This window comes from Ictalurus furcatus, chromosome 1 (genome assembly GCF_023375685.1).
Source record: "Ictalurus furcatus strain D&B chromosome 1, Billie_1.0, whole genome shotgun sequence".
Classification (NCBI taxonomy): domain Eukaryota; kingdom Metazoa; phylum Chordata; class Actinopteri; order Siluriformes; family Ictaluridae; genus Ictalurus; species Ictalurus furcatus.
The window spans coordinates 5,540,121-5,560,790 of NC_071255.1; the positions used below are offsets into that span (position 1 = coordinate 5,540,121).

A 20,670-nucleotide genomic window follows, 5' to 3' on the forward strand; every position below is an offset into this window, starting at 1 on the left:
CTTCCTGTTCCGCTGAGGACGTCAGTTTCAGTTGGATTTTGGTAAACTACTTGAAGCATTTGTTGTGTTGAACTATTACAGTTGCTTTTGTTGGATTTGTTCATTGCAAATAGCCGAAAGACTGTAAAATTTGACAATAAACCTAATTTGCAATTGGGGTTGAATAATTTTGATTGCACCTGTAAATAAGGTACATCATTCTACAGACATCAAAGCAATGACAAATGCCAACTGACCCCCTGAATAGTGGGCCCAAATACCAAATATAATATAAGTATCTGGGTATTTAGGGAGAGATGGCCAAAGATTTGGTGAATCTGTAGACAGCTCTCCTGCATAATTGCTGTGTGTAGTTTCATTGCCAGGTAAACATCTCTAATTCTCTTGTTTGTGGTTTATGTGATGTTTATATATTATTGAGTACTGCTTGTCATCTTTTGACTTGGATTAAGAATTATTACTGAAATTTCCTGGTTAATAAATTGTTACATTTTAATTTGTTCTGCATGATTGGATGAATTTTAATATCTCTTAGAATCATTACTAATTGGAGTTAGATATAGTAAAAAGAGGATCATATTTAATGTGGACAGAAGTGCCTAAGTCTGCTGAGTGCCTAAGTAATTAATCATTACTAATTGGAGTTAGATATAGTAAAAAGAGGATCATATTTAATGTGGACAGATTGTTGATTTAAATGTTGATATCACATAAAGGAAAGACAGTAACACGTAAGAAGCCTTCTGACATGCCGGTGGATACCATTGTTGGACCAGCAGGTGGTTTTCCCATACATCTTTGTGTTACAGCACACAACACATTTTGGTTATACAGCTGTTTACGGAAACCTCAATGTCTCAGTTCAAGATGGTCCTAGCTCCTTGAATCAAAAACTGATCTCTAGAACACATTAAAAGGTACATGTACATATATAAACATTTTGCATATTCTTGTTCCTTTGACTTAGAACGTAAGTCCTAATGTAATGCTCAAGATTGCTCACAGTTCCACTTTTAGGGTCAATTTATAACGGGAAGGGTTCGAGTCTCAGTTTTAATTTTACGGGATACCTGGGTAAGTATAGTGTGCATGCAGAACATTTCAGGTTTGAGACTTCAAACCTACGTCCTCTATAGTAGCATTCTGCTGTAAAAATTTTTGTTTGAGATTCCACGGGTTACAGAGCTAGAGCTAGTAGAAATCTGGGGAAAAGCCTACTTTATTCATGCATTTTGAGAAATGAACAGATGTAATATAAGCATAACAAATAATAAAAATGAACAGTATTTTACAGTAATTATGTTTATGATTGACATACAATAACTTATGCTTGTCAATGAGGTCTAAAATGTTACTACATTTGATATCAGCAACAGTGAAGCATGATCTATCACAGGGTTCTTCAGATCTACAGTTTAGCTCCAACTAAGGTGTGTTTGATTAGGGTTGGCGCTAACCTCTCTCTCTCTCTCTCTTTGTGTGTGTGTTTGTGTGTGTGTGTGTGTGTGTGTGTGTGTGTGTGTGTATGTGTGTGTGTGTGTGTGTGGTCCTTGACTTCACCTCCTACACGTTTAACTTTATAACATATAACTCTGCATGTGCACTTTATGTGAGTGTGTACTTTATGGGTATTTTGTGTGTGTGTGTTTATAATGACTATAATGAGAGATAAGTGTATATGTTGTGTGTTTGTATAAATGAACTTATATATTGACAGTCACAAATTACTGTATGTAGACACATAACACCATATATTGTAGATATAAACTGAAAGTATTTGGGCTCATGCATGAACATGTTCATTACTCTGTGTGTGTGTGTGTTTGTATGTGTTTTTGAGTTGGTATTTAAGAAAAAAAAGAAACTCTGTGTGTATGTGTGTGTGTGTGTGTGTGTGTGTGTGTGTGTGTGTGTGTGTGTCCTGCACTTCCTCCCGTGGACTAAAAGTGAAACTGCATTTTGTGAAGAAAGGAAGTAAAACATTCACAGGAGAAAATCACAATAATTTTATGACATGGGGACTGTAAAATGTTCTTGGGGAGAAAAACACAGTAAGTATCTACATCTAAAGCTATAACATGTGAATGTTATGAATCTACACTAGATGAAAAACAGTTCAGTTGATTTTTACTGAAGTTTCTAACTTACACAGTTTATTGTAGGACTTGATTTTACTGTAAGTGTACCGTGTGATCATACAGAGTTAGATGTAACACACACATACTGGACTGAAGTAAGACATTAAACCACCAAATCACTGTTACTGTGTGTGTGTGTGTGTGTGTGTGTGTGTGTGTGTGTGGGTTTACATGTGTAACCTGTAGGAGGAGACATGACCTCCAAACCGAGTGTGTCTATGGAACAGGACAGAAAGAAAGACGAGAGGTGAGTGAAGGGTGTGACTCGGTGAAGAACATAATTGTTCTCACATTCAGCAACACTAAACAGATCAGACTCTGAAATGTATCTGGGGAAAGTGACTAGTGAATAGTTTAATTCAGCAGGTTTTTCTCGAGATGTTCAAAACCAGCTGATGATTAGTGACATTAAGCTACTGAGCAACACATCTAACCCCAAGTCCCTGTAGCTGGATAAAGTATGAAGGTTAAAGAATCGTATCAGTGTTAATAAGGAATATCATCAGATTTTAACTACAGGTTAATTATTCAGTATTGCTACAGAACAGTAATAATGATGCAGTGGTTGTGTGTGTTTAGTCTGATTCATGGTAAGAGATCAGACTCACCTGAACCCAGCTGTGTGTCCATGAAGAGTGACTGGTCAATGGAGCTTCCAATAAACTTTAGAGACACAGACTGTGCTACTGAACTGAGGTGAGTACAGTTTAATGTATGAGTGCAATGTTTCATCTCTCACACTCTCACATAATCAAACATCTCTCAAATATCTGTGTATTCACTGGTTTGTGTTTGTAGTTATGAATATGATTTATAGTCCTGTTCAACTTTTAACAACTGTTTTGTTTGTTCATAGACCACAAAAGAATAAATCAGAAATCACTGAGAAAAGTCGTTTGGAAGACATATTGCAGGTGTGTTTGTGTGTGTGTGTGTGTGTGTGTGTGTGTGTGTGTGTGTGTGTGTGTGTGTGTGTGTGTTTACTAATCCCAGCATTGTAATGAATATCTCTATATGTGTGCTGCAGAGATCTGAGTAATCATTACACCTATTCCACTCTCACTGTAATGTGACAGAACAAAATATTGAGCAACACTAAGAGAGAACACAAGTGTATTGTGTTTTCCTCATTGGTTTCAAACACACAGAAATGTTCACTCACTCACCTTCATTTATTTACTCGTCTACGTCCTCAGCTGAAACCAGTTGGTCTGGATGCCACCTATTGAATCGGCCTGGAATACACTATTCTAATCCCAAAGCTGTATTTGGTGCAAAACGTTTTATTTTTTACATCTGCGTGTAGAAGCTTTATGATTAATCAGACAAAATGTAGTTTTATATTTGGCAATGAACACGCACCCATGTGACATTATAGAGTTTTTGTATTTTTTTCATCCTTTTTCTAATCAGGAGCTGGAGCACAAAGTCATCAGTCTGTTAAAGAATGAGCTGAAGAGATTTAAGAAGCTCCTGAGTCCAGATTACCCAGCATGCTCTGAGAGGGAGGTGAAGGATGAGGAGGATCAGAGCAGTGTCAGAGAGGGAGTGCTGAAGATTACACTGCACTTCCTGAAGAACATGAACCACACAGATCTCGCTAACACACTGCAGAACAGTAAGAGCTCATGGGGTTATAAAATCACTAACTTTAGAGGAAGGAAACTACTCTAAATTTATTAAACACATCTCATCATAAGGATGTGCTTTTATCAAGACAATATAATAACAGATCAGTACTGACATTACATATGAAATACAGATATGAAAATAGGAATAATCAACAGAGATGATCATAGAGTTTACATTTTATTCTTCTTGTTATCAGAACTCGTCTCTGTGTACCAGCGAAAACTCAAATCCACACTGAGAGAGAAATGTAAAAGAATTAATGAAGGAATCTCACAGCCTGGAAGCTCAGCACTTCTGAATGAGATCTACACAGATCTCTATATCACAGAGGGTTGGAGTGGAGACGTCAATAATGAACATGAGGTGAGACAGATTGAGTTAGCATCCAGGAGACCAGCAGCACAGGAGACACCCATCAAATGTAATGACCTCTTTAAAGACAAGTCCATCAGAAGAGTGCTGACTAAAGGAGTTGCTGGAATTGGAAAAACAGTCTCTGTGCAGAAGTTCATTCTGGACTGGACTGAAGGAAAAGCAAATCAGGACATCATCTTCATGTTTCCACTTCCCTTCAGAGAGCTGAATCTGATGAAACAGAAAAATCTCAGTCTGATGGATCTTCTTCATCACTTTTTCCCAGAAATGAAAGAATTACAATTAATAGACTGTGAGATCAACAAAGTCCTGTTCATCTTTGATGGTCTGGATGAGTGTCGACTTCCTCTAAATTTCCAGAAGAATGAGAGATTGTGTGATGTAACAGAGTCAGCCTCAGTGGATGTGCTGTTGACAAACCTCATCAAGGGCAATCTGCTTCCCTCTGCTCTCCTCTGGATAACCTCTCGACCAGGAGCAGCCAATCAGATCCCTCCTGAGTGTGTAGACGAGGTAACAGAGGTACGAGGGTTCAGTGATCCTCAGAAAGAGGAGTACTTCAGGAAGAGGATCAGTGATCAGAGGATGGTTGATAAAATCATCTCACACATGAAGTCTCACACAAGAAGCCACTACATCATGTGCCACATCCCAGTCTTCTGCTGGATCTCAGCCACTGTTCTAGAGAGAATGTTGGGTGGAGCAGAGAGTGGAGAGATCCCCAAGACTCTGACTCAAATGTTCACACACTTCCTGATCTTTCAGATCGAACACAGGGACCAAAAGTACCATCAGGAATTTGACCGTGATCCTCAGCAGACCAGGGAGAGTATCCTGGCACTGGGAAAACTGGCTTTCCAACAGCTGGAGAAAGGAAACCTGATCTTCTATGAGGAAGACCTAAGAGAGTGTGGCATTGATGTCAGAGAAGTGTCAGTGTACTCAGGAGTGTGTACCCAAATCTTCAGAGAGGAGTTTGGGATTCATCTGGGGAAGGTGTTCAGCTTTGTACATCTGAGTGTTCAGGAGTTTCTGGCTGCTTTATATGCATTTCTCTCCTTCATTAACAAAAAGATTGCAAAAGAACAAACCTGGTCTGATCTTTTCACCAAGTCAAACATGTCTGATTTCCTGAGGAGTGCAGTGGACAAGGCCTTACAGAGTGAGAATGGACACCTGGACCTGTTCCTCCGCTTCCTTCTGGGTCTCTCACTGGAGTCCAATCAGACTCTCTTACGAGACCTACTGCCCCAGACAGGAAGCAGCTCTCACAGCAAAGAGGAAACACTCGAGTACATCAAGATGATGATCAGGAAGAATCCATCTCCAGATAAATCCATCAATCTGTTCCACTGTCTGAATGAACTGAATGATCATTCTCTAGTGCAGGAAGTCCAACATTACCTTAACAGAAGAGATTCCTGGTGTCTCTGTGGAGTCAGTCTCTCTCCTGCCCAGTGGTCAGCTCTGGTGTTTGTGTTGCTGAACTCAGAAGTGGATCTGGATGTGTTTGATTTGAGGAAATATTATGGCTCGGAGGAATGTCTTCAGAAGCTGCTGCCAGTGGTCAAAGCATCCAGAAAAGCTGTGTAGGTATCTTTTATCCTTAATTTATTAGTGCAGTTTTTATTATTTTAATATAACACTAATGGTACTGATTAGAGTAATTATCGACAAGCATTATTCAGTCAGTTCACTCTTAATCTGTATGTAAAGAGAATGAGGGAGCTTATTGAAGCGAGCATCATTACATACAGTAGATTGTTATTTTTGTTTTATGTTTAATACATTTTCTTTACATACAGATTAAGAGTGAACTGGCTGAATACTGCTTGTCAGTAATTACTCTAATCAGATAATTACTCTCTCTCTCTCTCATTTGTGCATCTATCTCTGACTGCATGTGTGCAGATGGCAGAAGGGTCACACTCTTTATAATAAAAATAAATAAACACATTTGTGTAGAGCAACAATTCTTTTTTTCAGATCCTCAGAGAGTACTTTGCCATGAGGTGCCATGTTGAACTTCCAGTGACCAGTATGAGGGAGTGTGAGAGCGATGACACCAAATTTAACACACCTGCTCCCCATTCACACTTGAGACCTTGTAACACTAACAAGTCACATGACACCAGGGAGGGAAAATGGCTAATTGGGCCCAATTTGGACATTTTCACTTAGGGGTGTGCTCACTTTTGTTGCCAGCGGTTTAGACATTAATGGCTGTGTGTTGAGTTATTTTGAGGGGACAGCAAATTTACACTGTTACACAAGCTGTACACTCACTACTTTACATTGTAGCAAAGTGTCATTTCTTCAGTGCTGTCACATGAAAAGATATAATCAAATATTTACAAAAATGTGAGGGGTGTACTCACTTTTGTGAGATACTGTACATACACATATACATACACATACACATATACCTATACACATATACACACACATACACATACACATATACACATATACACACACATACACATACACATATACACATATACATACACATACACATATACACATATACATACACATATACATATACACATATACACATACATATACATATACACATAAACATACACATATACATATACATGCGCCACCAGCTCCACTATAGAACTATATATAAACATATTAGCCTTGAGATGTTCACCTCCTTACACCGTGAGCACCGTGAGCACTCAACGTACCTGAACGGAAACGGGAACTGAAACGCAAAGGGAAATGCCAGGGAGCGTGCAACTCTGATTCACCATGATACATATGCGCCTGCCAAAATAAAGGTCCTTAAATAATAGGGTAGCTCCCACCTCATGGGTCTGCCAAAGCCATACCCCGAGCAGGGCAGATAGTTCAATCACTTATCCTGTAACACATTGAACTTTGACATTTTTAAGTTTTCAGTTAAATATCGGCATTGAAAGTATTGACAGCGTTGATCCTTCCAATCCTAGATGTCAGTGCTCTGATATATCATCATTTCTCTCCCAGGCTGCCTGGGTGTAATCTCACAGAGGAAAGCTGTAGAGTTCTGTCCTCAGTTCTCAGATCAAACTCCTCCAGACTGAGGGAACTGGACCTGAGTCACAATAACCTGCAGGATTCTGGAGTGAAGCTGCTCTCTGCTGGACTGGAGAATCCACACTGTACACTGGAGATACTGAAGTCAGATCATCACTTTCACATTTTGTTTATTTCATTGTCACTATTATAGTATAAACCTAATAATATTAAAATGTAAATCAACAAGTCTGATGTATAACAAGGAGCTGACAGATATGGAGAGCCAAATGTAAATATATTCTTTTCTCTCTGACTTTTTTGAACGTTTGAGGCCGTTCTGTTACATTTAGATAGTGACTCGTATCAAATACGTTTCAGTGTAAATGTTAAATCTAAATGTTGAATGTAATTGTTAAATCTAAATATTAAATGAAAATGTTGAATCTAAATATATAATCTAAATATTAAATATAAATCTTACATATAAATATAAATGTTAAATATAAATGTTAAAACTAAATAGTAAATATAAATGTTAGATGCTAATGAAATGAATCTCTCATTCATATACTAATTGTAATAAGCTCATCTCTAGGTGGGGTTTGACCCTTTCTTCCTAAAATCCCTTCTCCTTCCCCACAATTAATTATTTATGTCTATATGATATCTTAGATTTGTGGTGCATGTGCACTTAGTTGATTTTTTTTTTTTTTTTTTTAAAAGGTTTTATGAGGACAGTATTTTTACTCTGTACAAAGTTCACTTTCTACCTTAATGAGTTTCTGGCTTTCATCCCAGCTCGATACTCAAAAGTATGGTGTTGTCCAAGCCTCAGTGTTACCTTAATTAGAAGAGTGGTTTTTCGGCCGTACAGAAAAATGTCTAAATGCTGATTTACTGCTGTGCAGAGATACAGAAAAACACGACTCTTCTAACTCTGTAGACACCTAGAATGTAGTCTGATTTACGGGTTTAGATTATGCTGCTAAGTATTGATTATACATATTGATCATGCTTGATATCTCATATTGATTATTAAAATGTGCTTTATTAATATATTCTATAACATTTAACCATTTCATTTAATATTTAGGTTTAACATTTATATTTATATTTAAAATTTACACTGAAACTGAAAACTGTTATTTGACATGAGTCACTACTTAAATGTAACAGAATAGCCTCAGTTGTTCAAAAAAAGTCAGACAGAAAAGACTAATCAACTTTTTACATTTGTGCCCCATAGACACAATATTATATAACATTTTGTTTACCATTTAACATTTTAAAAATGTAACATTGTAATTGGGGGAAAAATTGGTATTGAACTGTGGGTCCCGAGTGTAAATGTTCTCCAAAAACACTTTCCCCAAAGCTGAAATCTGTCTGTATGTGTGTGTAAGGCGTACACACACACACACACACACACACACGCACACATTCAGATGTTAGTGTTCTGATATATCATAATTTCTCCCCAGGCTGTATGACTGTAATCTCACAGAGGAAAGCTGTAGAGTTCTGTCCTCAGTTCTCAGATCAAACTCCTCCAGACTGAGAGAACTGGACCTGAATTACAATAAACTGCAGGATTCAGGAGTGAAGCTGCTCTCTGCTGGACTGGAGAATCCACACTGTACACTGGAGATACTGAGGTCAGATTATCACTTTCACATTTTGTTTATTTTATTGCCACTATAATAGTATAAACCTAATAATATTAAAATGTAAATCAACAAGTCTGATGTATAACACGGGGCTGACAGATATGGGGAGCCAAATGTAAAAATATTCTTTTCTCTCTGACTTTTTTGATCATTTGAGGCCGTTCTGTTACATTTAGATAGTGACTCGTATCAAATACATTTCAGTGTAAATATAAAGCCAATTGTTAAATATAACTGTTGAATCTAAATATTAAATATAAATCTTAAATCAAAAAATAAATATTGTTTTTCACATCCCTAATTAATTATCACTAAGTATATATTTAACATTTACATTTAACCATTTCATTAAATATTTCGATTTAACACTGAGATGTCTAACCCCGATTCTAAAAAAGTTGGGACCCTGTGTAAAATGTATATTTTGTACAGTATCTCACAAAAGTGTGTACACCCGTCACATTTTTGTAAATATTTGATTATATCTTTTCATGTGACAACACTGAAGAAATGACACTTTGCTACAATGTAAAGTAGTGAGTGTACAGCTTGTGTAACAGTGTAAATTTGCAGTCCCCTCAAAATAACTCAACACACAGCCATTAATGTCTAAACCGCTGGCAACAAAAGTGAGTACACCCCTAAGTGAAAATGTCCAAATTGGGCCCAATTAGCCATTTTCCCTCCCCGGTGTCATGTGACTTGTTCGTGTTACAAGGTCTCAGGTGTGAATGGGGAGCAGGTGTGTTAAATTTGGTGTCATCACTCTCACACTCCCTCATATTGGTCACTGGTAGTTCAACATGGCACCTCATGGCAAAGAACTCTCTGAGGATCTGAAAAAAAGAATTGTTGCTCTACATAAAGATGGCCTAGGCTATAAGAAGATTGCCAAGACCATGACACTGAGCTGCAGCATGGTGGCCAAGACCATACAGCGGTTTAACAGGACAGGTTCCACTCAGAACAGGCCTCGCCATGGTCGACCAAAGAAGTTGAGTGCACGTGCTCAGCATCATATCAAGAGGTTGTCTTTGGGAAATAGACGTATGAGTGCTGTCAGCATTGCTGCAGAGATTGAAGGGGTGGGGGGGTCAGCCTGTCAGTGCTCAGACCATATGCCGCACACTGCATCAAATTGGTCTGCATGGCTGTCGTCCCAGAAGGAAGCCTCTTCTAAAGATGATGCACAAGAAAGCCCACAAACAGTTTGCTGAAGACAAGCAGACTAAGGACATGGATTACTGGAACCATGTCCTGTGGTCTGATGAGACCAAGATTAACTTATTTGGTTCAGATGGTGTCAAGCGTGTGTGGCAGCAACCAGGTGAGGAGTACAAAGACAAGTGTGTCTTGCCTACAGTCAAGCATGGTGCTGGGAGTGTCATGGTCTGGGGCTGCATGAGTGCTGCCGGCACTGGGGAGCTACAGTTCATTGAGGGAACCATGAGTGCCAACATGTACTGTGAAATACTGAAGCAGAGCATGAGACCCTCCCTTCGGAGACTGGGCCGCAGGGCAGTATTCCAGCATGATAACGACCCCAAACACACCTCCAAGACGACCACTGCCTTGCTAAAGAAGCTGAGGGTGAAGGTGATGGACTAAACCCTTTTGAGCATCTGTTGGGCATCCTCAAACGGAAGGTGGAGGAGTACAAGGTCTCTAACATCCACCAGCTCCATGATGTCGTCATGGAGGAGTGGAAGAGAACTCCAGTGGCAACCTGTGAAGCTCTGGTGAACTCCATGCCCAAGAGGGTTAAGGCAGTGCTGGAAAATAATGGTGGCCACACAAAATATTGACATTTTGGGCCCAATTTGGACATTTTCACTTAGGGGTGTACTCACTTTTGTTACCAGCGGTTTAGACATTAATGGCTGTGTGTTGAGTTATTTTGAGGAGACAGCAAATGTACACTGTTACACAAGCTGTACACTCTATACACTTTATATTGTAGGAAAGTGTCATTTCTTCAGTGTTGTCACATGAAAAGATATAATCAAATATTTACAAAAATGTGAGGGGTGTACTCACTTTTGTGAGATACTATATATACCCTTTATATATCCCTGTATTGTTCTCCTTACTATCTATTTTAACTCTTTTTTCTTTTCTTTTTTTTTGGTTGCTGCTGTGACAACCCAATTTCTCCATCTGGGGATTAATAAGTGTTATCTGATCTTATCTTGTCTCATCTTAAAATTAAAATTTAAAACAGAATGCAATGATTTACAAATCTCATAAATCCATATGTTATTCACAACAGGTCAGTAAGATGCTTGGGTATAAAAAGAGTATCTTAGAGAGGCAGAGTCTCTCAGAAGTAAAGATGTGATGGAATCTGGATGGAAGCAGATGTTGCTCTAAAACAGCATTAATGGTGCCTGACCAGATGCGCAAACTGCCCATTCCATAGACACTAATGCACCCCATACCAATAGAGATGCAGGCTTTTGAACTGAGCTCTGATAAAAAGCTGGATGGTCCCTCTCCTCTTTAGTTCTCTTTAGTTTAGAGGATGCGGTGTCCATGGTTTCCAAAAAGAAATTCAAATTTGGATTGGGCTGACCAGAGAACAGTTTTTGAACTTTGCCTCAGTCCATTTTAAATGAGCTTTGGCCCAGAGAAGATGGCGTTTCTGGATCATGTTCACATATGGCTTCTTCTTTGCATAATAGAGCTTTAACCAGCGTTTGTGGATGGCACGGTGAACTGTGTTCACATACAATGAGTTCTGGAGGTGTTTCTGAGCCCATGCAGTGATTTCCATTACAAAATCATGCCTCTTGTTAATGCAGTGGCTCCTGAGGGCCCGAAGATCACGGGCATGCACAGGGATTTTCACCCTTGTCCCTTGTGCACAAAGATTTCTCCAGATTCTCAGAATCTTTTGATGATATTATGTACTGTAGATGGTGAGATATTCATAGTGTTCACAATTTTACATTGAGGAACCTCTGCCCATCTTTACTTCTGAAAGACTCCGTCTCTCTAAGATACTCTTTTTATACCCAGTCATGTTATTGACCTGTTCCCAATTAACCTCCAGCTGTTTCTTTTTACTAACACTTACTTTTCCCAGCTTTTTGTTTTCCCGTCCCAACTTTTCTGAGACATGTTACGGCCATCAAATTCAAAATTACCATTTTTTCTTAAAATGTTACATTTCCTCAGTTTAAACATTTGATATGTTTTCTTTGTTCTACTGTGAATAACATATGGGTTTATGAGATTTGTGAATCATTGCGTTCTGTTTTTATTTACATTTTACACAGCGTCCCAACTTCTTTGGAATTGGGATTGTATATTAAAATTTTACACTGAAACTTGAAAACTGTTATTTGACATGAGTCACTACTTACTGTAAATGTAACAGAATGGCCTCAATTGTACAAAAAAAGTCAGAGAGAAAAGAATAATCAACTTTTTACATTTGTGCCCCATAGACAAAATATTATATAACATTTTTTTACCATTTAACATTTTTCAATTTAAGTGATTGAAAAAAATTGGAATTGAACTGTTTGTCCCTATGTCACGTAACGGAGGCAGAAACAATTGCAGGTATAACAGTTTTAATGAAATAACAGCTCAAAAGGGTGAGGCAACAATCAGGAACGAGGACAGACAAGGGGCAAAGAAACTTGAGAAGGTAAGGCAGATAGTCACAGTTGGGGATAAAGCAGAGTCAAAACCAGAATAGCAACACAGTATAAAGGTTTGGTAACATCAGAGAATGAGCAACTGAGTGTATACGTCACTAATGTGTCCTGTGTGAGCAGTCTTTTTTAAAGCATGGTGTGATTGAGAACTGGTGTGTCTAAATAGTGCTCTGGAGAGGGGTTTGTATGTGTGTGTTTGGGGCTGTAGTCATCTTTGGCCATGTATGTAGTTTGTGGTGCATTCTGGGAAATGGAGTTGCTGGTTTGCTGTGATATGTCACTCGAGTGTAAATGTTCTAAAAAAAAACATTAAAATTAAAAATTAAATTAATAAAAACACTTTCCCCAAAGCTGCTAAAACACACTGAATAAAAGTCTGTGCTATAAATAAAGATACCTGCTGGTTCGGACTGGATTATTACCATCTTCCTCTTATCTTTCTTAGGAAAATGTAGACGTGATATCTGTCTGTATGTGTGTGTAAGGCTCTCTCTCTCTCTCTCACACACACACAAACACACACACACACACACACACACACACACATTCAGATGTGAATGAAAATAAATAAACACACTGAATATTGAAATTTTTAAGTTTTCAGTTTTTAAAGGAAATATCAACATTGAAAGTATTGACAGCGTTGATCCTTAATGGCAGTGTTCTGATATATCATCATTTCTCTCCCAGGTTGTATGAGACACAAACATACTCTCTCTCTTTCTCTCGCACACACACACACACACACACACACACACACACTCACACACTCACACACACACACACACACACACACACACACACACATATCACTGTTCTGATATATCATAATTTCTACCCCAGGCTGTATGACTGTAATCTCACAGAGGAAAGCTGTAGAGTTCTGTCCTCAGTTCTCAGCTCAAACTCCTCCAGACTGAGAGAACTGAACCTGAGTTACAATAAACTGCAGGATTCAGGAGTGAAGCTGCTCTCTGCTGGACTGGAGAATCCACTCTGTACACTGGAGATACTGAGGTCAGATCATCACTTTCACATTTTGTTTATTTTATTGTCACTATTAGAGTATAAACCTAATAATATTAAAATGTAAATCAAGCCTGAAATATAACATGGGGCTGACAGATATGGGGAGCCAAATGTAAATATATTCTTTTTGGGACCTGAAATTCCTCTCTGCTATGAAATTACAGATGTACAGATGTAGAAAAGTAGGTACACAGCACATTAGCGGTAGTTACACTGCCGCTACTTTTACATTTACCTACTTCTGTATTTTTGTATGTCTGTAACTTCATAGCAGGGTCTGATTTCAGGATTTCCTGTTTTGTGATGACATCCTGGTCCCAAATAAGCATCATGAATCAATAGTTGCAGTAAAACAGAAATGAGCACCTGTTCAGGATCATTGTAGTGTCCACCACAGTATAGTTGTAGATTTCTTAGTCACCTTCTCAAGTGATGGGGTTTTAGACCATTTGAAATGTGTGTAGCACTAACACAGCTAGATAAATAGATAAACTCATCTCACATTCAACTGAATTCAAATAGAAAAACATCCTCTCACATTCAACTACTTTTATTTCCAGCAAATTTCTTACCATGTGTAAATATTTGTATTAACATAAAAAAAAATCAACAACTGAGACAAAAACTGTAGAAGTTTCACAGATGTTTGAGGAACAGAAATGGAATAATGAGTCCGTGAACAAAGGGAGGGTCGATATCAGAAGGAACAGTCAGTATCTGGTGCTCTCCAGCTGCTTTAATTACTACAGTGCATCTCATCCTCATGGACTGCACCAGATTAGTCAGTTCTTGCTGTGAGATGTTCCTCCACTCTTCCAACAAGGCATCTTCAAGTTCTCGATCACGTCTGGGGGGACACATGGTTACATGTAATTTTCCACTCAAAGGACGATCAGTTGTCCTTCCTGTCTCCCTGTAGCACTATCTCAGGCATCTTACATTACAGACATTGCAGTTTATTGCTCTGAACACATCTGCAGTCCTCATGCCTCCCTGCAGCAGGTCTATGGCATGTTCACACAGGTGAGCAGGAACCCTAGAAATCTTTCTTCTGGTGTTTTTCACAGTCAGTGGAAAAATCTCTTTAGTGTCCTAATTATCACTAAGTTTAAATTTAACCATTTCATTTAATATTTAGGTTTAACATTTATATTTATGTTAAAAATTTACACTGAAACTGAAAACTTATTTGACATGAGTCACTACTTACTGTAAATGTAACAGAATGGCCTCAATTGTACAAAAAAAGTCAGAGAGAAAAGAATAATCAAGTTTTTACATTTGTGCCCCATAGACACAATATTATATACTTTTTTTTATTTTTATTTTTTTATTTATTTATTTTTTTTACCATTTAACATTTTAAAAATGTAAAATTGTAATTGGGGGAAATATTGGTATTGAACTGTAGGTCAGAGTGTAATTGTTCTCCAAAAACACTTTCCCCAAAGCTGTTAAAACACACTGAATAAAAGTCTGTGCTATAAATAAAGATACCTGCTGGTTCAGATTGGATTATTACCATATTCCTGTTATCTTTCTTAATAACATGTAGACATGTAATATCTGTCTGTATGTGTGTGTAACACACACACACACACACACACACATACAAACACACACGCACACACACACACACACACACACACACACACACACATTCAGATGCCAGTGTTCTGATATATCATCATTTCTCTCCCAGGCTATGGGGGTGTAATCTCACAGAGGAAAGCTGTAGAGTTCTGTCCTCAGTTCTCAGATCAAACTCCTCCAGACTGAGAGAACTGGACCTGAGTAACAATTATAACCTGCAGGATTCAGGAGTGATGCTGCTCTCTGCTGGATTGGAGAATCCACACTGTACACTGGAGATACTGAGGTCAGATCATCACTTTCACATTTTGTTTATTTTATTGTAACTTAGGCATGGACCGGTATGAGATTATGAAGGTATGATAACCTTAAGTAAAAATATCACGGTATCGCGGTATTACGATTACAGCTCTAAAATGTATTATTTTTAAATGACTGGGTACAAAACAACAACTTTTTTCCACTGAACACAATACATTTTATTTTTAGACAACATATAGAATATTTGGAACAGTAGTAAACATGCACATTTGCAATGAAAATTATTCACCCCCCATTGCAGCTTGAGACAACACCTGTTCTGCATATTTGTGCTGTTGTGAGGGATTCTCTTCAGGGGGTAAATATTTTCAGCTGAATTTGGGGAAACCACTTGAAGCATTCATTGTGTTGAACTATTCAATTGCTTTTGTTTGATGTGTTCATTACAAACAGCTGAAAGTCTGTAAATTTTGACAATAAAGCTGATTTGCAATGGGGGGGGGGGTAATTTTCATTGTAACAGGTTAAATAATTATAAAATGATTATAAATTAATACCAAATAATGCTATAAAATCAATTATTGTTATTTCAGTGTGTTTCTGTCTCTCTCTCTCTCTCTCTCTCTCTCTCTGTCTCTCTCACATACACACACACACACACACACACACACAAACACACACACACAAACACACAAAATCTCTCTCTATACAACACACAATCGGTCGCAAAGACACCAGAGAGCCAGCAGTTGTTGTTTTTTAATGTTTTGATTTTGAACAGACTCCGGTTTCCTCCCCCAGTCCAAAGACATGCATGGTAGGCTGATTGGTGTGTCTAAAGTGTCCGTAGTGTATGAATGTGTGTGTGAGTGTGTATGTGATTGTGCCCTGCGATGGACTGGCACCCTGTCCAGGGTGTACCCCGCCTTGTGCCCGATGCTCCCTGGGATTGGCTCCAGGTTCCCCCGCGACCCTGAAGAAGGAGTAAGCAGTAGAAGATGGATGGATGGATGGATGGATGGATGGATGGATTTTGAACAGATAAACACAATGGTGGATGGAAGACTTAAACAAAAGTACAGATGTGATACCAGCTAAATGTAATTATTGTACTAAATCACAGAAACATAGTGCTCTGCCACTCTGTGAAGAAACGTGAGGGGGGAAACTAGCTGATGTTAGCTAGTTAATTAGCCATATTATCTGCCTTGGTAGCAAGTCCATAGTATTTATTTCACCAGTGCTAAACCAAGGTATCTGCAGGTATCAGCACTTCAAATTTAATACTTTTAAATACCATATTAAAAACATTTCCAAAAAAAGATTTAAGACCTGCACATAACTTCAATCATGCTACATGGTACATCAGCTATAATGGATTGTATTCATGCAGATACATCCCTTTCTGGGATGTTTAATAAAGTATAGCAGGGTAAAGTTCTATACAGGTAGATGGGAGACCAGAGTAAATATCCTTTTGCATTACCATTTACTCCAACAGTGAAAGAAAAAAAATCCAGTATTTCCTTCCCATGACTTTCCAAGAGAGGAAAACAAATATAGAGATGGATTATGGCAGTCAGAAGAGAAAAAGATGTCAAATTTACCATCACTCACTCACTCACTGTATTAGTAAACCCCTCGGCAGCTGTATTGGAAACCCCCCCTCAGCAGCTGTATTAGAACACCCCCCCTGAGCAGATGTATTAGAAAACCACTCAGCAGCTGTATTAGAACCCCCCCTCAGCAGATGTATTAGAAACTCCCTCAGCAGCTGTATTAGAACCCCACTCAGCAGCTGTATTCGAAACTCCCTCAGCAGCTGTATTAGAAATCCCCTCAGCAGCTGTATTAGAACCCCCCTCAGCAGCTGTATTAGAAACCCTCTCAGCAGCTGTATTAGAAACCCCCTAGGCAGCTGTATTAGAAAACCCATCAGCAGCTGTATTAGAACCCCCCCTCAGCATCTGTATTAGATACCCCCCCTCAGCATCTGTATTAGATATCCCCCCTCAGCAGCTGTATTAGAAACCCCCCTCAGCAGCTGTATTAGAAATCCCCTCAGCAGCTGTATTAGAACCCCCCTCAGCAGCTGTATTAGAAACCCTCTCAGCAGCTGTATTAGAAACCCCCCTTCAGCAGCTGTATTAGAAACCCCGCCCAGCAACTGTATTAGAAACCACCTAGGCAGCTGTATTAAAAAAAACCCTCAGCAGCTGTATTAGAAACTCCCGCTCAGCAGCTGTATTAGAAACTCCTTCAGCAGCTGTATAAGAAACCCCCTCAGCAGCTGTATTAGAACCTCCACCCCTCAGCAGCTGTATTAGAAACTCCCTCAGCAGCTACATTAGAAACTCCCTCAGCAGCTGTATTAGAAACCCCCTCAGCAGCTGTATTGGAAATTCCCTCAGCAGCTGTATTAGAAACCCCCTCAGCAGATGCATTAGAAACTCTCTCAGCAGCTTTATTAGAAACCCTCTCAGCAGCTGTATTAGAAACCCCCTCAGCAGCTGTATAAGAAACTCCCTCAGCAGTGTTTACCAGGAGTTTTCTAATTTAATGACAGAGTAATCTAACAAGTAGTGTTATAAATGAACAGAATTTTTTATAAAGAAGAATAAAATATATATATTAAAAACCATTGCAATTTTGTAATATTACTATTGCATGGAATAATACTTAATAATAATAATAATAATTTTTATTTGGGGTACAAATAGTAATATAACAATAGTAATATATTTCTGACGTAATTCACTTTTATGCGTTGGACCTTGTTGCTTTTATTTTGAAGGAAAACCACAGGAAGTCCTCCTTTTAGTTGGTGACATTTTTTAAAAATCCACTTCTCATCACCAATCAGGTGAAATGCTGTAAACCTGCCCACAGAAGTGTGTGAGGTTAGTCTAAGGTAAACCCAAAGTGAATGTGGTGTGTGTTGTGTGTAAATGCAGGTTATAAGCGACTCAAACTCACAGCACAGACAGAGATGAATCAGTGTGTAGTGGTGTTTACTGTGAACCGAGCTGCACACACACACACACACACTCTGAGTGTAACCCATTCACATGGCTTTACCATCTCACACAGCAAACAGCCACAATAACATCTACATCTGCATTATCGTGTCGTTCCGCTGCAGTTTTAAGACCTATGAAACATGAATTTAAGACATTTTAATGCAAATTAAGCCCTTATTTTTACATAAAGGAATTTAAGACATTTTAAGTCTTTTTAAGGACCTGTGGACACACTGTAAACACACTAACTCTCTTAGCTTGTTGCAAGTGTTCATTTCAAGACAGCGTTATCTTGAATTTAGTGGAGTGATAGATGGTGCTTCCGTAGATAGGATATCATATTTGATGTATTGCCTCTCTGCTAGACTGGAGAATCCACACTGTACACTGGAGATACTGAGGTCAGATCATCACACCTGTTTGTCTGTGTGTGTGTGTGTGTGTGTGTGTGTGTGTGTGTGTGTGTGTGTGTGTGTGTGCATGTGTAGGTTGATCTATAATTGTTGATCTCTCTACAGGCTAGAACGCTGCAGTATTACAGGTGAAGGTTGTGCTGCTCTGGTTTCAGCTCTGAGGTCAAACACCTCATCACACCTGAGAGAACTGAATCTGAACGAGAATAATCCAGGAGAATCAGGAGTGAAGCTGCTCTCTGATCTACTGAAGGATCCACACTGTAAACTGGAGACACTGGAGTGAGTTACTGACAGAAACACACACGCGCACACACACACACACACTTGTTATTTAATGTGATTTAGTGTGTTTAGACAGATAGAGACAGACTTTTTTACATTTTATTTGTGTAGAACTTTTAACATGGACACTGTCACAAAGTAGCTTTACAGAAATCCGGATATAGCTTTAGATTTAAAACCCTAATGAGCAAGTAAAGGTGACAGTGGAGAGGAAAATCTTCCTGAGATGATAAGAGGAGAAGAAACCTTGAGAGGAATCAGATTCAAATTGGAACTTTTCCTCTTCTGGGTGACACCTGATAGTGTGATTATAAATCATTCCCCTTCTATAGTTATAGAGTCAAGCAGTTCTGATTTCATTAGAGTTTTAGCTTTAAGTCTATAGTATCAAAGTGAAGTTCTCTACTGTATGATGAATGAGAGCTGAGTGTAAACTGTCTTTAGTAAGTCTAATCATTAGGATGTCCAAGTGAGAACATCCACAGTCAGCTTTAGGTTGTCCATGTGTCACTGTCCAAAGCAATCTCACGCCAAACTTTGGGCTAGTCATGTGGGCCGTCCTTAACAGCAGCAAGTGATTCTCAGCTGAAGGAATCAGTTTAATATCCTTTCTAAAATATTTTCCATCAGGATTTTTATTGTTATTTACTTTTACTGTTTGCATAGTCCAAATCCTTCAAATCAGCTTGCCTTGGTTCTACACACACACACACACACACACACACACACACATACACACAGTGTTTACACTGATTTTTCTTGTGAGGAGTCTGAAAATTGATTCTGATAAATCTGATGAATATCTGATCATTTTATCCTTTTCCACTTCTTTACAGGTTCATGACATTTTCATTCTGATCTCCAATTCTCGACCGCAGATGGTTATGGATTACATTAACCTGTACAAATAAACATTACAAAGTGGTTTGAAGAACATACATTCACCGTCCACTTTTTTAGGAACACCTGTACACCTGCACATTCGTGCAGTTATCTAATCAGCCAATCATGTGGCTGCACAATGTATAAACCCATGCAGATGCAGGTCAAGAGCTTCAGTTAATGTTCACATCAAACATCAGAATGGAGGAAAAGTCTGATCTCTGTGACTTTAACCGTGGCAGGGTTGTTGGTACCAGATGGGTTGGTTTGAGTATTTCAGAAACTGCTGATGTCCTGGGATTTTCACACTTAACACTCACTCACAGGATGTTTTTTTTTTTTTATACCATTCTGTATAGAGACTGTTGTGTGTATTTGGCTGTTTGGATAATTGCATAAATGAGCAGGTGTGCAGGTGTTCCTATTAAAGCGGACGGTGAGTGTATGTGACTGTTACTTTTTTAAAAGGATAATGATAATGGGTAAGATTTTGCTTTTACCATGACTTGTTTTGGTTCATTGAAATGTCCAGACTGTAAATATGAAGCAGCTGAGATAAATAAACTAAACCTACATATTAGATTGCTTATGAGTAATCCAGTATAATGTAGCTTAAATACACAAACTGAACAGTAATGAAACTTCTACTATTACATTTGTTTATCAGCAATAAATAAACTCTTGTTGTACCTCCAGTATAA

At 38.5% G+C, this 20,670-nt stretch overlaps 1 protein-coding gene across 1 annotated transcript; it reads left to right on the forward strand.

Annotated features, from left to right (window-relative positions):
- The first annotated feature begins 1,532 nt into the window (after nt 1–1,532).
- Nucleotides 1,533–20,670, forward strand: LOC128615999 (NACHT, LRR and PYD domains-containing protein 12-like). The gene is made up of 12 exons (XM_053638432.1): nt 1,533–2,051; nt 2,325–2,385; nt 2,718–2,834; nt 2,995–3,052; nt 3,552–3,756; nt 3,967–5,734; nt 7,143–7,352; nt 8,636–8,809; nt 13,330–13,503; nt 15,218–15,394; nt 18,908–19,084; nt 19,924–20,670. The coding sequence occupies exons 1-12, from the start codon at nt 2,015–2,017 to the stop codon at nt 19,943–19,945; spliced, it is 3,180 nt and encodes a 1,059-aa protein (XP_053494407.1). The 5' UTR covers nt 1,533–2,014; the 3' UTR covers nt 19,946–20,670.